We start from the raw sequence: 23,062 nt of genomic DNA on the forward strand, positions 1-23,062 counted from the left end.
GAGGGTCTCAGTTAGAAACAGTGTCCACATCAGATGACAACCACTAGCCTCTCTGTTCTGAGGCCCTTGCAGAGCCCAGTTCATTCTACCTGTCTCCTTTTATGCTGAGTTCTCAGCATATCTCACACACACGCAGCCTGGCCTCCAAAGTTGCCCCACCTACACCATCTGAAACACCTGAACCCAACAACAGACAGGGTTCAAACATTTTCTTGGACTTCACCTCAGTGTCAGGGCCAGCCTCAGCACAAACAGCTCCTCGCAGAGACAGGAGCCTTCAACTGCAGAGTCCTGAGTCAGGAGAAGGGCAGCTTCTGCCCAGCTGAGCCAGCAACAGGCATGTTACCACAAAACTTCCAATCACTACAGCCATTTGTTTGATTCCCTGTAAAGGTGTCAAGCATTTACGGATTATATTGGTCCGAACTCTTGGCTGTGTCAGAAGCCCAACTTAAATCGGTTTAGACGGAAAAAGGAACTTAATGGCTCCATGACCAAAGTGTAGACAAGACAGGGATGGATCATGGAAACGGAGACAGATGGAACCAGGGCCTCGCGTCCCTGCTGGTCCCTACACACACGCGTCAGTTGCCCCTTTGCTTCTACTTTGTCCTTGTGGAAGGGATATGGCCCCTTGAAAATTCCTCAGATGAGGAAGGACTTTCTCCCAGGCAGAAGGCTGGCCCAGAGGGAGGGAGTTTCCTGTCTTTGGGGAGTGAGGGGATGAAGAAGGGAGGGTGATCCCTTTCCAAAGAGTGGGGAGTGGGAGTCCGGGATGGGATTCCTTTCCTGGACACAAGGCAGGACTCCCCAACACAAAAAGTTCAGTCTTGCCTTCACGAATCATTCAACAAACAGATATGGGAAGGCCTGCGATAGTACCGTGATGTGCTAGCCACTGTGGACAGGAGGGCTCCAGAGACGGTGATCAACATGAGGACACAGTTCTGCCCTATACCTTGCACTTTGCTGCAAATGCTTCACCAAGGTGAGTAACCAAGAGAAGGAGGTACTACGGGTATCAGGGAAGGCTTCCGGGAAGCAGTGACATCTAAGTTGAGACCTAATGACAAAAAAGTGTCTCCCAGGTTTTGGCTTTTTTTTTTTTTTTTTTTTTTTTGGGTGAGGGTAAGGGATTGGGAGGGGAATGTGGTGGAGAGGAGACTGGAATGAACATTCCAACTGGAGACAACAACTCTGAGCTAAAAGATCAATGTGTGAGGGCTGCAAAGAAAACCACGGTGAGGGGGAAGCAGGCTGGAGCACTGGCATGGAGGACCTTGTGGGCCAGAGTGAGAGCTTGGACTTGATCCTGAAGACAGTGGAGAGCCACGGGAGTTCTAAGGAAGAGAGCAGTGGCACTGTCTGATTTCCAATTCTGACATCCTTTGGTTCCCTGGGTCAAGGTGCACCTCCCACACGGGCAGAGAGAACATTCTGAGTGAGTTTTAGTTTAGACCTCCTAAAAAGTAACTAGAGAAAACACCTCAAGCCCCCTACAAGCAGTAGTTACAGAAATGGGGGATAGGTGTTAAAGAATGAGTGGCCGGGAGGGTGAGAATGATCTGAGGGTGGGCATGCTCCCCACTGTGTAACTAAGCTAGCGGGGAGGGAACTAGGGAGCCCTTCTCTCATTCCCCTAGGACTCTGGCCGGTACCGAAGGGCTGCCACTTCCTTGCCTTCTTGCTGGGTCTCCACTTCTTCATGGGCAGGATCTGCCAACACTGGGAGCTGGAGGCTAGGGCTGGGTGAGGAAGCTGCTAGATCCTCCTCAGGTGAGCTGCAGGGGGTGAAGAGTTCTCTGTTCTGTTCTCCTGGATTCTGTATCCTGTGACCCCACAGTATGGAGGCCAAGGGCTAAGTCCGTGGAGCACACTGTGGCCAGGTCCAGACTGAATCTAGGTGGTTTTCCTGAAAAAGAAAATGGCCTCTGGAGGAGGGGGTAGAAGCTGAGAGTGAAACGATTGTTTGGTTACTGCCTGGTCTTGACCTTCAACACACACACGTACCCACATACACACATACTTTGTGCCCAGGGTGCTAGGAACCAGAGGTTCACACCAGCAGCAATAGGGGGAGGGACTGAGCTATGGGACCTGGGGGAGGGGAGGGGCAGGCTGGGCCTTGAAGGTGCGGGGCAGGGCTTCGTGGCCTTCAGGACAGGCCAGGATAGAGGCAGCCCTCCCCCTCAGTAGCTTCAGGTGGCTCCTTCACAGCAATCCTTCTGCCCGCCAGGCGCTCCAGCTGGTGGGTCTCAGTTCTCCAAAGGCTCTTTCTCTCCACCCCTTAGCTTCTGTTCCTCCGCTGTGTCTGTCCCTGGCCTTGTCTCACTAAGACTCAGTCTCTGTGTGTCTGTCTCACTATCATGGCCCTGTTTTGTTTCATCTCTCTCTTGATCTCCATTGCAATCCTTGTTTCCAACTGTGTCTCGTCCATGTGGCTTCTGTCTCCATGCCTGCCTCACTCGCTTTCTCCATCCCCCCTCTGTCTCTCTGTTATCTTTGTCTCCTCTGTCTCTCTGCCTTGTCCCCACTTCCATCCTCACCTTCCTCTTCTACATGTTTCACCTTGGTTGCCACCTCTGTTCTTGTCTCCCTTCTGCTCCCCCCGCCCCAAATCTAGCTCTCTCCTCCATGTCTCATCCTTGTCTCTGTGAACCCTTATCTCTTATTCCTTTCTCCATCTTTCTCCATCACTGTTTCTGTCCCTTTCTCTCCCTGTCTCCGACTCTGTCTCCTCTCTTCATCCACATCCTCTATCCCCATCCCAGGTCCCATCTCTTTCTCGTTCTTATCGCCATTCGCCCTCCTGAGCCGCCTCCGTGGTCCCCTCCGGGATAGGACCTCGATGGGGGCGGGGCCGAGGGACTGAATCAGAATAACTCGGTTAACTGGACGAATTGAATTAACTTCTTAACACGAGCGAGCGCCGCCAGGCCTGTTTCCCCTCCCTTCTGCGGGGCCGCAGGTGGGGAGGCCAGGGAGAGGGGTCGGGACCCTACGGCCTGGCACGATGCATACACTGAAGGTCTGGTCCGGACTGGGGCGGGATGGGGACTCTAGGGATGGGGGCCTGGGCAGCCTGCCCTGCATCTCTCGAGCCCTAAGAAGGCGGCGGCTACCCTTTGGGTGGGGGGTCGGGGAGACTGGGGGCGGGGTCTTGGCCGTCCAGACCCCGCCCCGAAGAGCTCGCCCCGCCCCGCCCCCTCCGCGGGGTCCTGCGCGTTAAAAGGCGCGCGGGCCGGGCTGGGCTGCACTTGCGTTGCACCAAAGCGGAGCGCGGCCGCGACGGGGCGGGCGGTCTCGCGGGCGCTCAGAACTGGCCTCGGGTCCTCAGCGCCTGGCGCTCCAAACCCCATCTTGACCCCAATCCGGCCTGGGACCCAGACTCCGACCCGGCCAGGCCCGGTCCCCGCCCCCGCCCCCCGGGCCGATGGACTACTCCTACCTCAATTCGTACGACTCGTGCGTGGCGGCCATGGAGGCGTCCGCCTACGGCGACTTCGGCGCCTGCAGCCAGCCCGGCGGCTTCCAGTACAGTCCCCTGCGACCCGCCTTCCCCGCGGCCGGGCCTCCCTGCCCCGCGCTCGGCTCCTCCAACTGCGCGCTTGGTGCTCTACGGGACCATCAGCCTGCGCCCTACTCGGCAGGTGAGCCCAGCCCTGGTCCAAACCTCCCTGCAGATCCTACGGCACCCCCAGCCCCTGCCCATTCGGCAAGTGGTTGCGACGGTCCCCCACAGCCGCCACAATCTCTGCCCTAGCCAGATCCTCCAACTTCCCGCGGGACCTACAGCCTCTCGAGTAAGAGGAGGTTCCCTAGGCAGAGTTGAGCCCCACCCTCTCATCCTTCCTGTTCCTCTTTCTCGCTGCTGTATCCCTATCCTGTGCTCTTCAGGTCAAGGAAATAAATAGATCCCTGGTCTAGCCCCAGACTCTTCACCAGGCCCTCCCCTGCCCACAGGCAACGATTGACCACCAAACCTCTCCATACCCTGTATCCTTGGAAGATTGCTCCCGGCTCAGGCCAGTCAGACTGCCCATCCTTATCATCACCACCCCACTTCATGCCCGGCTCCAGCATGGGCCTGGGCGGCAGATGAGCTGCCCAACTGGGAGCCTTCCTAGAGCTCCAACACCATCAAGCCTCTACTGCCTGGTTTCGAACCCATCCTACATGTGCCCAAACCCTCTTGCACCACTGAAACCCATTCTGTGGCCAGAAGAAAAGGATGCTCAGGTCATTAAGCCACTTTCATTTCTCCATTCCCCTGGAGATTTTCCCAGCTAGAGTCCTGCAGAACCCAGAAGCAGCCCCATGAGATGCCCAAGCCTCCTTCATCCAAGTCTCTAACTGAACCTTCAACCTCATGAAGGCTCTTAGCCACCCTCATCTCTCCAGTTAGAGTCAAAGCTGCCCCACCCAATCTCATTTCCTTGCTTCCTGGGACCACAGGACTCAGTAGAAGATTGGGACCGGTGTGATGGGGAGGGATAGTGAGAGAGACCTGAGCTTGGAGAAATGAAAACCAGGGAGAAACTGGAGTCAAACTGGAACAGGGATAGGGAGATTGGGTACTTGGGGTCATATGCACATGGGGACTGTGGAGATAGAAACAGAAAACGGGGAGATGGGCCCCCAGAAAGCTGGAAGTCTGAGATGAGGAAGATGGGGACAGATACACAAAGATTGAGCAGAGATGGAAAGATCGGAGTCCCTGGGAGAAATGGGGACCCAGGGCTGGGGCGATGAAATAAATACCAGATGATGTGGACAGGAATTATGGGAGATGGGGACCCGGGAAGACTGAAAACAGAGATGAGGAAGATGGGGATAGGCATGAGGTGCTGGAGACAGGATTAAGGGAGATAGAGAACTAGGGAGACATGACAAAGATACTGATAATGGAGATCTCTGGAGAATGGGGAGACCTAAACAGGGGCTGGAGACAAGAATGGGGAGGTAGTATCAGAAATGCTGTCTGCGGAGCAATGGGAAATGGAAGGGGCACATGGGAGACTGCACAGAAAGAGTGACGGGTAGGGTTGGGGCTGGTTTTTGGAGGAGCTGGTAGAAAGAGGTGCCTGGGAGGAAGAAGAAGGGCAAAGAGAAGATGGAGGAAGCTGGGAGGGGAGAAATAACCCTTCACAATGGGTACAAAGAGAAGAATGGTCCAGAAGGGGAAAGTTACGGATCGATGAGGATGGAGAGAGATGAGGAAGAGGAGAGGGGGACACCTGGAGGAGAATGGGATGTGAAATGGGGCTGAGGAAATGAGGCCTGGGGAGAAGAAGGATGCAGGGTGAAGATGGCCAAATTTTTAAATGTCAGAGAGTCCGTGGCAGGGCTGAAGGTAGACCTAGGCAGGAGAGTCTCAGTTATCCAGCTGCAGTCCATGAGACTGGTTATTGGAGAGACAGGGTGTTGGCGAGACCTCACAGACAGCGCAGGCTAGGAAGGATAGAACAGGATCAGAAGTCAGGTCGATTGAGGGTCGCAGGGGTGGGTAGACTGGTGGGAGGTGGAAGGAACGCTGCGGAGGGCAGCGACAGGTCAAGAGTCTTGACAGAGAATCAGATTTTTGGTTCCCTAGCTGCAGCTGTTGGGTCTCAGGTCTCCCCGCGCCCTGTCCGCCTTCATCCCTGCCGGCTCTATCCAGCGGTGGTGAAGCGATCTGAGATTGAGAGGGCCAAGCCCAGGGGCCAGGTCAGGGGTAGGGGACCGTAAGCGATCCCTCAGGCGCAGAACCCAGCGGGCCGGGCTCGGCTCCTCACATCCCACCCTCGTTGATTCCCCCCTCCCGCACACATCTGTAGTGCCCTACAAGTTCTTTCCGGAGCCGTCGGGCCTGCACGAGAAGCGCAAGCAGCGGCGCATCCGCACCACGTTCACCAGCGCGCAGCTGAAGGAGCTGGAACGCGTCTTCGCCGAGACTCACTACCCCGACATTTACACGCGCGAGGAGCTGGCCCTCAAGATCGACCTCACGGAGGCTCGCGTGCAGGTGTGTTTTCGCGGATGTGTGCGGGGAGCGCGCGCGCGCGCGGAGCAGGGCGGGAAGTTAGTGTCTGACACCTGGGGGTCCGCGGGACAGAGGGGCCTCACTCGGGCAGCCGGCGGGTGCAGCCTGCTGGCAGAGAGCTAGGGCCAGGAGCCAGGGCGTGGGCTGGCGGTGACAGGGCAGGAGAGGACCGGCAGCCCCGGGAGGCAGGCGGCGGGCAGACGGGGTCTGAGGCCTTCGGCAGAACGGAGCTATTCAGCGTCACGATTTCCCCTTGTCTCCCGGGTAGGGCTGAGCACGGCAGAGTGATGCTTGGGAAGCCAGGATGGAGGACGAGTGGGTAGAGGGTCAACTCTAGGTTGGCCTCGGGGCCAAACGAGGCCAAACAGGGGGAAAGCCAAACCTATGAGCCTGGAACGCCCGGGGTTCAGGGTAGGCGCAGGAGCTGGGTCGGGACAGACTTTTGTCGATCTTATAAATCTGAGTTCAGATGTTCAGCTGGAGCGCGTTTACTGAAGACCCTGAACAAAAGGTTTCCCAAGTGCCCTAACCCGCTCTCTACAGCCCCGGGCTTCTTGTAGGGAGGAACTGGGGCAAGGGCTTTGGGATACGAGGAGAGCGAAAACCGAGGCCGGTCCAGGAGGCAGAGAACACCGGGAGGCGGCGGGGTCGGCGGGTGGGCAGATCCTAAGGGGAAGACGCTGAGGACCTGGGGGAAGAGACCAGTGGAGCAGGAGAGTGAGGCGAGCCATGAGGAGGGCAGCGAGCAGTGGTGGAGGGCCGAGGGGCCAAGACTCGGAAGGCTGGTTGTCAGTAATCGTGACCCGGCCCCTTCCGGACGGAGGTCTCACTCGCACCTGGCGGTCCCGGGCTGACCGGTCCCTGTGCCCGCAGGTCTGGTTCCAGAACCGCCGGGCCAAGTTCCGCAAACAGGAGCGTGCGGCCAGCGCCAAGGGTGCGGCGGGCGCGGCGGGAGCCAAAAAGGGTGAGGCGCGCTGCTCGTCTGAGGACGACGACTCCAAGGAGTCCACGTGCAGCCCCACGCCCGACAGCACCGCGTCGCTGCCGCCGCCGCCCGCGCCCGGCCTGGCCAGCCCACGCCTGAGCCCCAGCCCGCTGCCCGCCGCCCTGGGCTCCGGGCCCGGACCTGGGCCGGGGCCACAGCAGCTCAAGGGCCCGTTGTGGGCCGGCGTGGCGGGTGGTGGGGGCGGCGGGCCAGGCGCGGGCGCAGCGGAGCTGCTTAAGGCCTGGCAGCCAGCGGAACCTGGGCCCGGGCCCTTCTCGGGGGTTCTGTCCTCCTTCCACCGGAAGCCCGGCCCCGCCCTGAAAACCAATCTCTTCTAGCCGCTGGCCTCCAGAGGCTCCGGGCCTGCCTACCCCTGCCCCTCCAGGGCCTGACAGCCCCTTCCCATCCCAGGTCTGCCTGCTGGCCCCACTCCCACTGTGTCTGACCCCTCCGTGTGCCCTCCCCAGCTTCGGAGACCAAGCCAGGGCTACTCTCGTCTTCACCCACCCCCATTCCGCACCGTGGGGGTGGGGGTGGGGGAGGGTACTTTTCACTGGGATGCCCTCCAGGAGAGCTCAGAGCCCCCTGGCTCTCTTTGAAAAGGGGATCAAACAATGCCTGCCCCAACAGTGCTCAAAGGTGAATCCTCAAATGGAACAGCCCGGCTTCCTCCCCTGCCTCTGCAGCTGGCTGGGTCTCCCCTCGGCTGGTCATCATTGGGATAAAGAGTGGCGAAAAGGGTCCCACCTCGGTTTTCTCCCTCACTCCTCCCCACCCATCCTCAGCCGGTCTGGCACAGAGGGGAGGCCCTGAGATGAGCAGAGCTGCCAGGGCATCGGGACAGAGGGGCTTCCTCTTTCCTGTCTTTTTTGTTGTTGTTGCTGTTCTTTTCTTTGAAAAACTTGTAATTTATTGAGGTGAGTTTTGCTCAATCCAAATAAAACTTAATTTATTGACATCACACTGGAACCCTTCGGTACCCACGAAGGGGATAGGCTGCCTGCAAGAGCCCAGTTCCCCTTATGACCAGCGAGGAACCCCCAGCTGCCACACAGCTGCAGTGCAGGTGGTATAGACCAGGAGACAAAACTAAGCAAACTGGCGCTTTGTGGCCAAGATTCTTTGCCCCCACCCAAACCAGCCCTAATAACATTAAAGTGCCCGCCCTCCCTAAACCCACACAGAAAAGCTTAAATAAACCCCAGCCCGGTTCTCGGGCTATTCCTTCATTTCCGGACGGACACCCCTGAGAGGGGGTTGGGAGAAGTCCCAGCTGAGCCCCTCCACCAGTGGTTCAGCCTGGGTGGAGGGTAGCAAGAACAACGGTGAAAGTGGGGACCCAAGACGTACCCATATGGACCCCATGACCTCCCTGGGGCTGGAGGAGTGGCCCAGAAAAGGAGGACAGCACCAGAATAACCGAGGTCCTCGGTAACCATGGCAACTGACCTCCGCAGCCCTGGCTCTAAAAGGTGAGGGGTAGGATGTCCTAATTAGGACAATGATTGGGCAAATGACTGGGCAGTAGGGAACACAGGTCCCCAATAAATAGGCAGAAAAGTACTGCCCCGACCCCTTATAACTCTTAAACTTCAGGGCTCTGGCTGGGCCTTTAAGGGCGGGTTTGGCGCTCAGTTCGCAGCTTCAAAATGCCACCGCGGTCACTTGCTGAGCTGCAGGGTGTCCAGAAGGAGGCGCTTGTGAGCCGGGTCCTGCACCCCAGCTTCCTCCAGGTCTTCTTCAGTGATGTCGCTGTAAGGGTAAGAGATGCTGGGAGAAGGGCCAGGTGGTCCAGAGAGCCCCTAGCTCCGCCCCCAAGGCCAGTCCCACCCCATCCACTTCCAGCCCCGCCCCCACCTGAGAAACTCCAGGTCGTCCCAGCCATTGTGCACCAGTCCCTCCTCATAGCGTTCCAAGCCGATGGCCCTCAGCCAGGCTCCCATGCCTGCCTCACCCAGCCCGCCAGCCCGCCCGACCTGCGGGCACGGAGCCTGAGGGAACAGAGCAGGTTAGAGGCAGCACTGAGGGGGCCTGCACACACAGGACTTGCAGGCAGCCATATTCTCCCGCCTGCTCTGGGGTGGGGAGAGAGGCATAGCAAGGGGCTGATTCCTGCGACCTTCAGCTCCCCAGTGCCCAGCTCAGGGCAGGGGACACCACTGAGTGCCGAGTGGTGAAGTAAAGAGATGCCCCCACCGCAGGCAGGCACACTCTGCAGGCACACAGCCACCCCCGGCCCACACACCTCTTCTGCCAGGTCCTCCTGGATGCTCTCCCGGATGCGAGGCGGAGGGAAGCTGAGAGGCCGGCCGTAGTCCGAGGGCAGCCCACGGGGCGGCTGTAGCTCCAGGGGGCCTGGCAGGAGCATGGCTCGGCCAGGCCCGGCGGGAGCATAGTCCACCTCACTCAGTGTCTTAGCCATCTGCAGCACTGAGCAGGAGCGATCATCCCCACTGGCTACATCCCCCAGGAAAGTGCTGGCGGGTGAGGGGCCTGGCGGGAGCGGGGGTCTTGGATGGGCCTTGGGAGGTGGTGGGCCACGAGCCTCACCCCCACTGCGTCCCCGGATCACTGGCCCTGGCAGAGGATCTAGACCAGGGGGCAGGAAGATGGCCGAATCCGGCAGTGGTGGTGGTGGAAAGTCTGGAGGGGGCAGTGTGCCCCCAGAGTCCTCATCTGATGAGCTCCCCTCTCCTGCACGAGGAGGCCGATGGCGCCCAAGCTGTGGGGCAGGCACTGTGATGGCCACTTTGTTCTTGGTGGCAGGTGGGACAGGAGCCCTGGCAGGTGAGGGTGGCTCCGGGGGCAGCAGCTGGTGTGGCACCCCTTCAAGGACGTAGTAGGCAGGGTTATTGAAGCTGTTCTTGGGTGGGGGGGCCACCACCCCTTCCAGCTCTGGAGCCCCCTCTGGCTTCAACCTGGGTTTGGGAGCAGAATAAAATCAGGGCCCAGAATCAAGGGGAGAAGGGCAGTGGGTGCGGTGGAAGGAGCACCGGGCGGGGAGTCAGGAGATGTAAGCCCCCACCCCTAGACTTGCATGTGACCGTGGGCACGTTACCTTCCCTCTCTGCCCCTTTGTGTCTTCATCTCTAAAACTGGGGAGACAACTGGATAACCCCCAATCTTCCTTGCCTCACTCGCTAAGAGTCTCCAACCTTTTTTTGATTTTGTAACTGTAAAAGCTGTAAAATGGGTGAAAACAGAGGCCAGAAGGCAGGGCAATAAAAGCCTTCAATGAGAATGACCAGCCAGATATGGAAAGCCCTGGAGGCACCTGAGCCCAGTCTACTGAGGAATCTTACTCACAGATTCAGGTTAGTTTTATTCAAGGCTGAAGATAAAACCAAGGTGCCTGATAACAGCTGAAGATGACTGAAAATGCACCAGGAGTCTTTATGTTCAAATGACAACTGGATATAATTAAAAAGCAAGCCTCACTTTCCCAAAGTATGATCCATGGAACACTATACTTGACCTTAACCCTTAAACAACATGGGCTTGAACTACAGGGGTCCAACTCTATGCAGTTTTTTTCACTACTATGGTATTGCACGATATATGAGCCACATTTGCTGAATCCATGCGGAACTTCAGATACACAGTAACTGGGGATCCAGAGGGATGACTATGAGTTATACACCCCTAACCCCTGCCATGTTCAAGGGTCAACTGTAGTTCCCCAGGATATTAATAGTTATTGCATGGAAAAGTTTCCTGGCCCATTAAGTTTGGGAAACTATATTCAACACAGCTGAAAAAGGATTTCCTTCCTGTCCACAAGCTCAGAGCTTTTGCTGATACTATTGTGCACTGGGAATATCTAAGAAAAGAATCTAGTAACAACCATTTCCCAAACTCATTTGACAACAAAGCGTTTTCCAATGGGGCATCTTGTAGGACAGTGTTCCACAGAACGCCCCAGGGAAATCTGCTGAGACACAGGCCTTCTCCAAACAGAAGGCTCAACTTAAGTATCTAAGAGAGCTGTTGCAGAAACCATTTCTAAGTCTATTTTTTAAGACAGAAGTGAGAGGAGAGGCTGACTGTGCTCCCTTTGACTCAGAGAACCACACCTTCAGGAGGCCTGGCTGGCCAGTGGCCACGGGTGTAGGGCCCCACAGAGACCCAAGCAACAGATGATCCCCAGGCCAACCCTGAGAGCCACGCACAGTGATGGATCAAGATGGATAAGGGATGGGAATGACAAGTTTCCTTCTCTCACCTGGGAGTCAAGGGCTCCTCCCGGGGAGCAGCTCGGGGCGGGGCTGGGGGCCTCCCAGTTGGTGGTGGCTTCTCTGGTTCTTCAAATAACTTGGACAGGGGGCAGGAGGCCTCTGTGGAGGCTGGCTTGCGGCTCCCTGACCTGCAGGGTGCACAGGGGAGGGAGATAAAGCAGGAGCTGGCCACGAGTCCCCAGGCACCGCTTCAAGTGACTCCCCACAGAGCCCCAGCTCACCGGGGATCCTGGCTGCCTCGGGACACAGAGGGGGCTTTGCTCTTTGCTCCTGCCTCGTCCTTATCAATGCTGATCCACTCTGTGAGGGGAAGGGAAAGGAGACTTAGAAGGGACCTGGGGTCCTGCACCTCATAGACACCCATGGGCTAGCTAGCCCCTTCCCAGCTACTCCCTAGGGCAGGCCCACCCCCCAGACCTGGCTGTACAACTGCCAAATGTTCCAGGGATTCCAACGCCCGCCCCGCAACCCTGGTCCTCCTCTCCTAGACCTGCCCGCACCGCCCCATTGTATGCCCCAAACCCCTCCCAATGGAGCCCCCACCATAGAGTCGCTCACGGGTGCCCAGGCGCTCTGTGGGCACCCGCACCTTCATGGAGCCACGGATGTTGCCTGTCTCCTCGCCGCGGTGGGACAGGAAGGTCAGGAACTGCTGGGCTGTGCTGCCAATCATTGACTTGAGCGCCACTACGCACTCCCCTGAAGGGCAGATGGAACAGACCAGCAAATTGCCAAGCCTTCCTAGGGCCCTGCTCGGCTTTCTGTGCCCCTCAGCCCCCCTCTGCCCTCACCATAGGATTCGTAGCCGTCCATGGACTTGACTGTGAGCAAGAGGTGCTGGTCTTGCAGGTACTCGATATCAGCCAGAATGGGGTTGAGCTGGGAGCAGAGAGGCCCAGTGAGGAATAAAGCACCCCCCACCCCACTTCCTCATGACTGTGGCTCATCCCATCCTCAAGCTTGTCCATGCTCACTCCCGTCCACCTGAAGGAAAGATTTCCATGGGCCTTTCAGAGCACTCAAGAGCCCTGTAACTAACTGATTTTCTGCATCAACAATTGCCAACACAGCATCTGACGTTTAGTGAAGCCTTGAGAAGTATCTATGGAACGAATGAGTGAACTGCAACTTGGTCTCCAAACCCCCCTCCCCCCGCAAGTAAAGCACATGCCGTCGTCCTCACTCATGCCCACTCCACGCACAAGCCCACACTGTGGGCTCTTCCCACCCTCCCAGGCAGGCTCCAGGTGGCATCTGGCTGCACTTCCCTCTGTGCCCTCACCCCCAAGCCTCACCGTGGGCAGCTGGCGTGAGGACCACTGCACCTTGAGGAAGTTGATGTTGTCACTGCTCTGGGCATCATTTTCAAAGCTCTTCTTATATTCTGGTGGGGGAGGGGACACCCAACTGAGTGCCACCTCTCAGCTTCCCTTCCCCCTAACTAGGGGGCTGCCCACTCTGGGCACCTCAGGCCTCCCATCCCCAATGACCCACACCCAGCCCTGGGCCCCGCCTCAGACCCTCCAGACAGGTAGAGTAGAACTCGATGAAGAACTTGGTGCGGCTGGCCGTCTTCACAATGGCCTCAATGCTCTCAAATTCGATGTAGGCCTGGTCTGAGGTCTTTGAGAGCCCTGAGGGGCAAAGGGAGGAATGCAGACAGGAGGGCTGAGAGGGTGGCAGAAGGAACAGGACACAGACACTGAGCACTGGGGCAGGGAATCTGGAGCCCTGGCAGAGCAGGAGGGAAGGCCAGGAGGGGCCTCCTCCATCCCAAGCAGCCCAGGGAGACCCCAAAGCTTGGACCTGAGGCTGGGACAGACAGACAACCCAAGAATCAGAGACCATCTGAGAAGGGGCTGGGAACCAGAGTGCCTGCAGGATAGGCCCACCAACAATCCACCATGCCACTAGGCACACGGGTACATGAGGAGCCCCAGGCAGGCAGAAACATGTACACAATTACCTCCATACGCACACACCTGCTAACAGGCATATACCTCTCACGGTGACTCAGGAACACAGACAGCTTTACACATCACATATTCAGACACATTCCTGCACATGCATGTATGTACCCGCCCCTACACACCCACCCACACACACACTCAGATATATTCAAAGCTATGCACACCCCCCAGGCTAGCACCTGCACCCACCCAGATGGATGCCGCACCCACAGCACAGCCAGAATAGCCACCTTTCTTGGAGATGAACTGAGAGGTAACTCCAACCTCAAACGTCCCAAACACGGGGGAGTGGTCGCTGGTGACGATGTCATCTGTGCAACCTGGGGGAGGGGAGTAGGAATGGGGGCTCAGGGGAAAGCTCCTTACTCTCTGCTCCTGACTCCCAAAGCCAAGGCAGAGTCAGGTCAGGGACCACCCGGGATCGCCCATCACCCTGTCCGGGAGGCTCTGACCATAGGAATTGCAGATGATGTGGGTCTCGGGATAGGATTTCCAGAGAATCCGGTCACACCATGAAGGCACGTTGGTCCGGACCTGGGGCAGGGTCAGCAGTGTGGTCAGGGGTCAGCTGGGGGTTGCTCAGCTGAGGCCCATGCCCCTACCACACTGGGTCCAACATCCACCTCCAACACCCAGGATCACCCCCAAGGCCTCAAGGGGCCATAAAGCCTGGAATGGTAAGTGCAGAGGCTTGACCCCACACACACTCTTGATTCACCACAGTCCTGGGGGGTCTCCTTGGGCCTAACCCATTCTCCTCACTCACCCCAGTTGGCTTCTGCTTGTGCCAGGCATACGTGTCCCGGGAACCCCGCTCATAGCGGTAAGTGGGTGGGAAGGAGATCTCCTCCTCACCTAGGAAAGGCAGGGATGGAGGGGTCAGGGCCCTGAAGACCCGGGGATCCTACTAGGACCCTGGCCCTCAGGGACTGCCGCTACCGCGCCCATACTCACTGAATCGAAGGAAGACCTTGTGCTTTTCCCGCTCCAAGTTGAGCTGGTCCACCCTGAGCAGGGGCTCAAACTCCTTCCTGCTGATGTAGTTCAGGATCTCCTGAGGGGAGAGGGCACATAAAAGCTGGGGCCTTGCCCTCTCAAGCCAGAGGTGAGAGCCCAGTTAGGCCCCAGCCCAGCCTCCCTACCTACCACCCACGGGCCCTGCTCACACCTGTATATCCATGTCCAGGCGGTAGTTGAGGTCCCCGAACCAGAAGAGGTGAGTGAAGCGCAGAGATATGTCAAAGGCGCTGAGCTGCCGATCGCCCAGCGTGAGTAGCCGCAGGATGTCCAGGTAGTTCTGGTTCCGCCTGTGGTAGGGGTAGGGGGAGCTCCAGGGTCAGATGTCAGGCACAGACATGTAGATAAGAAGTCTCTGGCTGGGGTTGGGGACAGGGCAGGGATCAGGGTCCCTGGGGACAAGGTCAAAATCAGGGATAGACAGAGGGGTCCTGAGTTGAGGTAAGGAAGGAGGCCTTGGGGGACAGGGATGTAGGAGGGTCGTGGACTAGAATACGGGAGAGGCAATAGGTCTCAGGAACAGAGGATAAGGCTAAAGAGATGACTGGGAAGGCACCCCCTCACCGGGCAGTCTTCTCATTTCCTGAGGTGAGGTGACAATTCACAAAGCCAAATGAGGTGCCATTGAACATGAAGGAGACACCCACGGCCCCCTTGTTTCCTGTCAGGGCAACAGAAGAATGTCTGGGTCACCCTCGGTGGGCTCCCAACTTTACCCCCCACCCGTTGAAGCAGCAGTGGAAAGATCCTCCCGACCCCCACAACATAAGGCAGGCAGTTCCCTGCATACACAACCACGCCTTCTCTGGGGTCCACACCGGGCACTTGCAGCCCCATCTAGATGGTCTGAGTCTGTCTGCACGTGAGAGCAGAGTCCCTGGAGATCACAGGGACCCCGGTGGTGAAGGGGCAAGGCTTTGTAGATACTGAGCACAATCTATCCTGAGGTAGCACACTGGACTGCAAACAGGGAGACCTGGGCACTATGCTGGTGCCAGGCTCTATCACGTGCTAGCCTGTGCGACCTGGGACAGGTCACTTGACCACTCTGGGCTCGAGTTTTATCATCTATGAAATGGAGATAATTATCCTGGCCATGCCTCCTGGTAGGGCTGGAAGAGATTTAGAATATGAACATGCTTTGCAAAGTTCAAAGAGTTCTATAGATAGGAGACCCTGGACCCTGGCTGGAAAGGAAGCAGGAAGAGTAGCCAGAGGGACCCCACCCTCTCTCCTCACCCAGGGTGTTGGCAATGCCGGTCTTCACGCTGGACGTACTGACATGGCTGATGCGGTTCTCGTGCTCTGGCTTGACCAGCACGGCCACCTTGATGTTCCACAGAGACTGCATAGCAATCTGGGGAGAGGGTGCAGGGTCACCCCTGCCCCAGGCTGGGCCACTGTCCCCACCTCCCTCACCCTCACCCTGCCCAGCCCACACTATAGACGGTTCTGGAAATCACAAGGTAAGAAGGCCTGCCACACCTTTTCCTGAGGGACCAGAAAGAGCGGCCTTCCCACAGCATAAAGGACTCAGGGTAGACTTCCTAAAGGATATTCCCAGGGACCAGAAGGAGAGCCAGTCAAGCTGGGGGGAGCCAGCCAGTGTGTGGGGAAAGGAGCTGGACACGACAACACCCCCTCACCGGGCGGTAATCCAGATCCGTGAGCTCCTTGAGGCCCCCGCGGAGCAGGTCCAGCCACTCGCGGTCGCCCACCGAGTTCTCCTGGGTCCCAAAAACATAGATGTCATGGGGTATGGTCACCGTGACCTCATCCAGGGTCTTCCCCAGACCCTTCGATGTGAACCAAGATGTCACATTTTTCGGAGGCGGCACACTTCCTGGAGGTGGAGGGGACGGGGCAGTCAGGCCCCTGCCTGGAGCCCTTCCTCTCTCCCACCCCAGTCCCTCCGCAGGCCTGACCCATGTTCCAGGTGCCTATGAAGATGGAGATCATGTCGGGCTCGTCCTGCTTGGAGTGCTTGTTCTTCATGAGCTGCAGGAGCTGGCAGAAGGCTTCACGCTTCTGCAGGGGACAGCGGTCAGTCAGGCACAGGTGGGCAGCCAGGAAGTCCCCTTCCACGGGCCTACCCTGCTAGGTGGCCGGTCTTTCAAGGACAGGGACACACCTCTGGCTCACCACCACACCCCCACTCCTCAAGCATACAGCAAGTGCTCAGTAAATGTTCACTGAATGATTATCAGCCCACCCTCGGGCCGCCCACTCTCAGCACACATACTCTCCACCCCATCATCTTTTCCCTCCCATCTGGCAGGGACCCCTGCGGCCCCCGGCGGCCAGGCCCATGCGCTGCTCACCCGGGCGCTGACGAAGATGAAGTCCTTCCGCTGCGTCCGGTCCTTCTCCTTCTCAAACACGACGCCCAGCTTGTTCTGGACCCGCTGGGACTTAATGAGCTGGCGGACTAGGGGATGGAGAATGGGTCACACCACCCTGTGCCCACAGACCCAGGGGGCCCACCCTGCTGCCCAACCTGGGTTGGGCCCTGGCTCACTGCGGTCATGCGTGAAGGTTGTCCAGTCCTCCTGCGAGTCCCGCTGTCTCCTCAACAGCACCAGCCGCCCACCCTCCACGTCCACACTCAGCGTGAACTTCTGTGACTTCCCGATCTTGGTCAGGTCACCCAGGGTCACATCCAGCTTCACCTGCAGGCAAGGAAGTGGGGGTGCTGCTGAAAACACCTGGGGAGCAGGTAACACCCTCTTCACCTCCACCGGCTCTCTGCCCTGGAATGTCCCCCCACCCCCCGCTATGTACCTCAAAGGCCTGCACAGGGATGGTCTTGGCCTTACGTGTGGATGGCTGCAGTGGGGCTGGGGGGGCTGTGGAACTCATGTCCTGCAGGGCCTTCAGGGCCTGGAGGGGGCAAGGGCAGGGCCAGGTCAGGAGCCTTGCTGAGGGCAGGGGCAGGGAGGGCCACCGCTGATGTTGGTGTCAGTGCTGAACTACAGATTCAGGGTTCAGATCAAGACAAGGCAAGTGGCCAGGTGAGGGGATCAGGGGTCAGAGATCAGGAGTCAGGGCACCTTCTTCTGGATGCCTGACAGGAAGTCCTTTAGCACTGACAGCTTCAGCACCAGGCTCTCTAATTCCTGCTCCCCGGTCTGTGGTGGGTTCTGCAGGGAGAACGAATGAGGTTTGTCCATGAGACCACCTAGCAGGAGCCCCCCCGCCCAGTCCCGGAACACAAACCCACCCCCAGAGCTCTCTCCACAGTCCCACCTGCTGCTGCAAAAGGCGGGTCACCATGGGTGAGCTCTGCTGGTCAAACACCTTGGACAGGATCTCCAGACCTGACAGGACCTTGTCCACCTCACTATGGAGACACTAGGTCAGAACTCCTCACTCTGACCCAGGTACAGGGAAAAGGGGCTGAGTGTGTAGGAGTTTCAGCTGCCCCCATGAGGATACAAGGGTTCAGGTGAGGAAGAGTCAGGAGGCAACAGCAGGCTCTCTGTACTGAGCCAGAGGTCAAAGGTCAGGGCATCTGTGTAGCAAGGGAGCGGGAGAGGACAGCTATGAGGTAAGGGTGGGGCGCATGGCATTGGGTGCCCCAGGTACCTGTGCAGCCTCCGGCATGAGGTGGCGAGGGTGCGGGTGAGGTGTGGCAGGTTGCTGGCTCCGCCCCGCACGGCCTCCAGGTCCAGCCCGTAGCTGCCTTTCAGGTACTCATGGGAGACAGTGCTCAGCCCATTGGGAGCACTTGGGGGAGGGGTAAGAGGTCAGTGGAGGCCCGCTGATACTGTCCTAGCACCCCACCCCCTCCCTAGAGGAGATGGTACAAGTGGCAATGAGAGTGCAACAGACCAGGGTGTCTGCCTCCTGGGGGTCGGGGAGGGGGTGCCTTAAAGGTCTTCCCACCTTTGTTGAGGACATGGTTCTCAGAAAAGACAAGGACTGCCTGCTCAGGAGGGATTGGGGGGTCTCACCTCTCAGCAGCTGGAGTTGTGGGGGTCTCAGGGGCTGCTGGGGGGCTGCTGGGCCCCATGGGGGCAGAAATGCTGGTAGAGCCAGAGCGCGGGGGCAGTGGGGGCTTCTCGTCCTCCCCATCTGTGGACAGGGGCCAGGAGGCAGCGGTATGAGCCTCCTGCTCTCCGTGAAGTGGGGGGTGGGGGTGGGTACCATGGCTGTCAGGGAGTTCCATGGAAGGGAATAAATGGCCCAGGCACCAGAAGAGTGGCAGGGGGCTTCAGAGGAGGCAGGTTGAGAAGATGGGGTGGGAAGTCACGGGGGACGTCCGGTGAGGGGCAGGGAAGGTACATGGCACCCAGGCAGCACCTGAGGCGTCACGGTCGTCCGGCGGGTCCGGCTCTCGCTCCCGCTCCACAGGCAGCAGCAGGGCACACACCAGACCCTGGTTGGGCTGGGCATACAGGCTGATGAGCTCCCCCAGGGTCTGGAAGCGTCGCACTGGCACACCCTGTGAGGTCTGCAGGCCGGGAAGAGTGGAAGAAGAGTCAGTCACCTGGTCCCCAACCTTAGGCTAGAATCAAGGACGGGGTCAGGGTCCAAGCTCCTACCTGCACAGCCAGGAAATCTTCTCCGTCAGGTAGAATTCGGTATGTGTGCACATGCTTCTGATACCTGATGGCAAAGCAGGGGGTCCAAATCTGTCTCCCCCAGGATGGCATCTAAGTCCCAAGGCATCCGTTCCTCCTGCCAACCAGCGGGCCCAGCCCCCGGGGCCCCTTGGCTAGGTTTCCTTGAAACTGTCTACCCAGGCTGCACAGGGTTAATGATGGGGCCTGTCCACTCTATCCTGCTGGTGCTAAGCAGAGCAGGAATGACCGGACCCCACCCCAGACCTACATATGCTCCACACCCACTGCAAGCCCGGGGAAGCAACAGGCAGCTCTTTTGTGGCTTCCACAGCTGTCTAAACAGACCCTCTGGGCTGTGGTACTAGTCTGGGCCCCCCGCCAGAGTAAGAGTTCTCAGACGCCTGGGTAACTCGTCTGCATGCATGGGTGACGTGCTATCACAAATGTGTCTGCTGCCTGTGTTTACGCTGGTTGTATGGTTCTGCTGGAGTCAGGTGTGTCTGAAGCAGTCTTGCTGAGCGGATGTCGGGATACCACCCTAGGGCTTTCCTTTCCCTTCCTCAGACACCAGGAAATTGGGAGGACACATGGGGGCCCCCGGTGGGGGACCTGGGCCTCTAGGAGCCCCAAGCAGAGGAGGGGCACGAGGGGTGCTGACAGATGGCAGCAACAGCTGAGCAGGTGACAGCTGAGCCTGGTCCAAATGGTACAGCCCGCGCTCGGTGGGGGTGGAGGATTTCTACAGCCACGCCTCCAGGCAGGCTTGCCCAAGGGAGTCACCTGGACCCTGTGTCGGGCAGTAGGTGGGTACTGGCACTAGAGAGGATCAAACGTCTACTTGAGGAGACCCTATACCCTGGACACAGGGCCACCCTCTCCTCTCAGGAAAACTCTCCTTTTGGGGACTCTCCTGACCACTGGCACAAACTGTGTGGGTATCTGTGTGTGACTGGGTGTATTGGTTTGTGGACTGTGGGTCTGTGTTTATAACAATAATAGCATCCCATTAACTGCGTCCGATCTCTGTGACAAGCCAGGTACTCAATGTCCTACAGACATAATCTCATTTAATCCTCACACTTTAAGGAAGATATTATTATTATCATCCCCATTCTCCAGAAAAGGAAACTGAGGCTCAAGGAAGAAAAGTGATTTGCCTAAGGCCACAAAGGAAGAGGCCCAGCTAGCATTTAGTCAGGACAGAGACCAGGACCTGTATCCTGGCCTGCTTGTCAGATTGCCTGTGACTCCAGGGGCAGGGGTGTGTCTTTGTTTCCCCTGTACACATAGGTGTCATGTACAGGTAAGCAAGTTTGTTTCTGATCACCCACCTCTAGGCTCCTGAGATGCAGGGAGTAACCGGAGACAGCTGGTAAAGCTGAAGCTCCCACACACAGACAGACCCCCACCCCACCCAGCCCCTCCCTGGTAATGGAGCCAGAATTTTTCCCTCCTGGGACAATAATGCTCCCCGTCCAGACACAGGCCCAGCTGTCCCCCTCCCACTCAACAGCTGACCTAGCACCTGCCTTCCTCCCCTCCCTAATTAGGGGCTGGTATGCAGGACTCTTAAGATATTCATCTGCCCAGGCTGTCCCTCGTCAGTCTCCCCTCTTGGGCCTCAGACGTGGGACATAAGCTGAAACTTAAGGGACATAAGCCCCTTCCTCTTCAGGTCCACTGCCTAGGCCAGGGTTTCTCAACCTCAGCACCACGAACATTATGGACCGCATTCTTCTGTTGTGAGGGACGGTCCTGTGTGCTGTCGAACAGCATCCCTGGCTTCTGCGCACTAGAAGCAGGTAGCACGATACCAGTTGCGACAATCAAAAATATCTCTGCCAACTGTCCGGAGGGGTAAAATCAAGCCCAAGTGAAAACCCCTGGCCTAGGCCAGTGTACCCCCAAGATGTGAGGAGAACAGAGGGGAAAGAGACAAGGATAGGGACTTGGGAGAGCTCACGGAGCTGAGCAACATAACTAGAGTTAAACAAAGCAGCATCACAGCTTCCCACTCACTACCTCCCACTCCAGAGGCCTACAGGAGCCCACCCAGTGGCTGATCTGGGTTGGGGGGGGCTGCAGCTCAGGAAGATTCCAAAACCGAAAGTGCAAACCCACCCAACACCACCGCCACACATGGCTGATGGGTAGAAGCACAAAACCAGGCCCACTCGGAGAGCTGCCAAATCTAGCCCCACACTCAGCACCCACAGCTCAGGCCTAGGGCAGCCGCATTCCCAGAGCTAGAGCAGACACACTCACTCACTGATTCATGAAATAATGACAAGGCCCCATACAGCCTCCCCTCCCCTTCTCCTCCACACTACCCTGCCCCCCAGACCAGTCATACATATCCAGGCAGGCCCCAGTCTCAGTCCTGGGATTCAGAAAGTCCCCATAAGGAAGCTGCTGGGCATCCCCCCACACAGGCCATCAGTTCCTCTGGCCCCGGCTCTGAGTCAGATACCTGATCCCTTCATAAACACAAATGCACACAACCTTGGAATGTACACCCTCACGCCTGCCTGGAGGATGCCTGACCCGGTCTACCAGAGACTCTGCATTTTCCCCAATTACAGCCACCCGGGGCAGCAGGACCCCACATACTCTGCCCCCAGACACACAGCAGGAAGGAAGTGCTCCCAGCATCCTTCATTAAGTCCGGCAGAAAGCCAAGGTCCTCACTCTGGGGGGCGCTGGCGTCCCACGGTCCCAGGCCCTACCCCCACAACACTCAAGGAAGCCCGGGCCGTGCCCCCGCCCGCTCGGAGCCCCGGCCCCACTCACAGGACGCAGAGAGCAAAGGCTCCCGCCACGCTCTCGCTGTCTCGGACCAGGAAGCTGCCATCGCGGCCTGCCCGGGCCAGCAGCTCCTCGGCGGCGGCGCGGCTCAGGTCGCGGTGGTACCAGGCGGGGGCCGGGCTGCCCAAAGCGGCCCCCGGCCCAGCGCCCCCCGGGCCCGGCGCTCCGCACGCGGAGGCCATGGCCCGCGCAGGGCTCAGCGCCGCCCGCGCCCACCGTCCCGCGCCATCCGCCCCGGGACGCTCGGGGCTGAGGCTGGGACCGGGCCCGGGTCCCGGGGCTAAGGATCCGCCGGCGAGGCCGACCCGGAGATCGGAGCTCCGCGTTCCGCCGCGCTTGCCGCCGGGTTTGCCGCGCAGCCGACGCCGCCAGCAGCGCCGGCCTCAACTTGAAGAGAAAGAAAAGTTTGTTCAGAGGCGGCGGGGGAGGGGCAGGAGCGGAGCGCCGTGCCGAGCGGCCGGCCCCCACCCCCACCGCTCGGCCCGAGGCTCGACCCGCCCCTGCCCCCACCCTCTTCCCCATGGGGAAGTTGCCCTCTGCATCCCACAGGACCCAGGACCCCCCAAGTCCCAGGGCCTCTCAAACCCCACATGATCCTGCCCCGCCATCACCAGAGGCGATCCAGCTCCTAACCCCCGCATCGAAGCCCAAGTCCCCCCCATCCTGCGCCCGACACTTCGGGATCCCGACCCCTTCCTTCTACACTGGCAATTATACAACCCCTCAACTCCCATAAACGTTTGATCCCACCCTCAAATCCTTTCCATTCGGACTCCCTACAGACTCGTAGGATCGAGTTATCAAAATCTGCAAAGGATCCCATGATGAACCTCCTGCCGTCCCCTCTCTCCATCATCCCCAACTCCCTTGAAATCCCCTCTTAGACCTGAACCCCCAAACTACTGGGTCCAAATCCCGTGGGGGGATCCCTACAAACCCCCAGAAGAGCTCCAGTGTCCTCGAATCCCCAAGCACCGTCCCTGCCAGCCCCTCTCAGCCCAGGCAGAGCCCTTCCCCCTCTCGGCCAAGTTCCCTGGCACCATCCCCCATACCCGCAGGCCCGGGCCTTGAGGGGTTCAGCAGTCAAGAGAGCAGGCCTCCTTTTGCCCACACAGAAGAAAGTTCCCTCAGCCCCCAGGGCTCCCGACCTATCCCTAGAGCCTCGGCTGCCGTACTCAGACTCCCACCTCCTGGGCTGCTCCGAAGCCCCCTTCCCCGGGGAAGCGGCCCTGGACTCTCAGCGGCCACTTAAGATGGCCATCCTCCGCCGCCGCACCCCCCTCGCCTTCCGCCCCGCCCGCCGCTCCGCCCCCGCGGCTCTCCGCGGAGCCGGGGGTAGCACCCGCGCGCCCCGCCTCGCCCGGGCCCAGCGCCTTGATCCCAGAGCTGCTGACCGGCCGATTGACCTCGGGCAGGTCACGGCGCCTCTCCGAGCCTCGCCTTCCGGCTCTGTAAAATGGGGA

General features: G+C 58.8%; 2 protein-coding genes across 4 annotated transcripts; one reads left to right on the forward strand and one right to left on the reverse strand.

The window, feature by feature from the left end:
• The first annotated feature begins 3,433 nt into the window (after positions 1-3,433).
• On the forward strand, positions 3,434-7,804 carry PHOX2A (paired like homeobox 2A). The gene is made up of 3 exons (XM_070383794.1): positions 3,434-3,650; positions 5,817-6,011; positions 6,879-7,804. Exons 1-3 carry the CDS (start codon positions 3,434-3,436, stop codon positions 7,343-7,345), a joined length of 879 nt encoding a protein of 292 aa, XP_070239895.1. The 3' UTR covers positions 7,346-7,804.
• Positions 7,805-7,929: 125 nt separating this feature from the next.
• Positions 7,930-22,914, reverse strand: INPPL1 (inositol polyphosphate phosphatase like 1). 3 transcript variants are annotated; one of them, XM_070383791.1, is made up of 29 exons: positions 22,787-22,914; positions 21,585-21,986; positions 18,774-18,837; positions 18,532-18,682; positions 18,183-18,303; positions 17,815-17,955; positions 17,476-17,569; positions 17,280-17,369; positions 17,011-17,109; positions 16,748-16,898; positions 16,551-16,657; positions 16,155-16,257; positions 15,876-16,072; positions 15,469-15,586; positions 14,794-14,890; positions 14,381-14,519; positions 14,167-14,266; positions 13,979-14,067; positions 13,665-13,746; positions 13,443-13,532; positions 12,763-12,876; positions 12,538-12,626; positions 12,034-12,121; positions 11,786-11,941; positions 11,464-11,542; positions 11,230-11,370; positions 9,253-9,925; positions 8,865-8,998; positions 7,930-8,759 (listed from the first exon to the last, which is right to left on the reverse strand). In XM_070383791.1, exons 2-29 carry the CDS (start codon positions 21,779-21,781, stop codon positions 8,669-8,671), a joined length of 3,795 nt encoding a protein of 1,264 aa, XP_070239892.1. In that variant the 5' UTR covers positions 21,782-21,986; positions 22,787-22,914; the 3' UTR covers positions 7,930-8,668. The 3 variants fall into 3 exon arrangements, with proteins under 3 accessions (XP_070239892.1, XP_070239893.1, XP_070239894.1); XM_070383792.1 differs by lacking the exon at positions 22,787-22,914 and adding an exon at positions 22,652-22,778; XM_070383793.1 differs by lacking the exon at positions 8,865-8,998.
• Between the last annotated feature and the right edge of the window lie 148 nt (positions 22,915-23,062).

This window comes from Bos mutus, chromosome 15 (genome assembly GCF_027580195.1).
Source record: "Bos mutus isolate GX-2022 chromosome 15, NWIPB_WYAK_1.1, whole genome shotgun sequence".
In the NCBI taxonomy this organism is placed as follows: Eukaryota; Metazoa; Chordata; class Mammalia; order Artiodactyla; family Bovidae; genus Bos; species Bos mutus.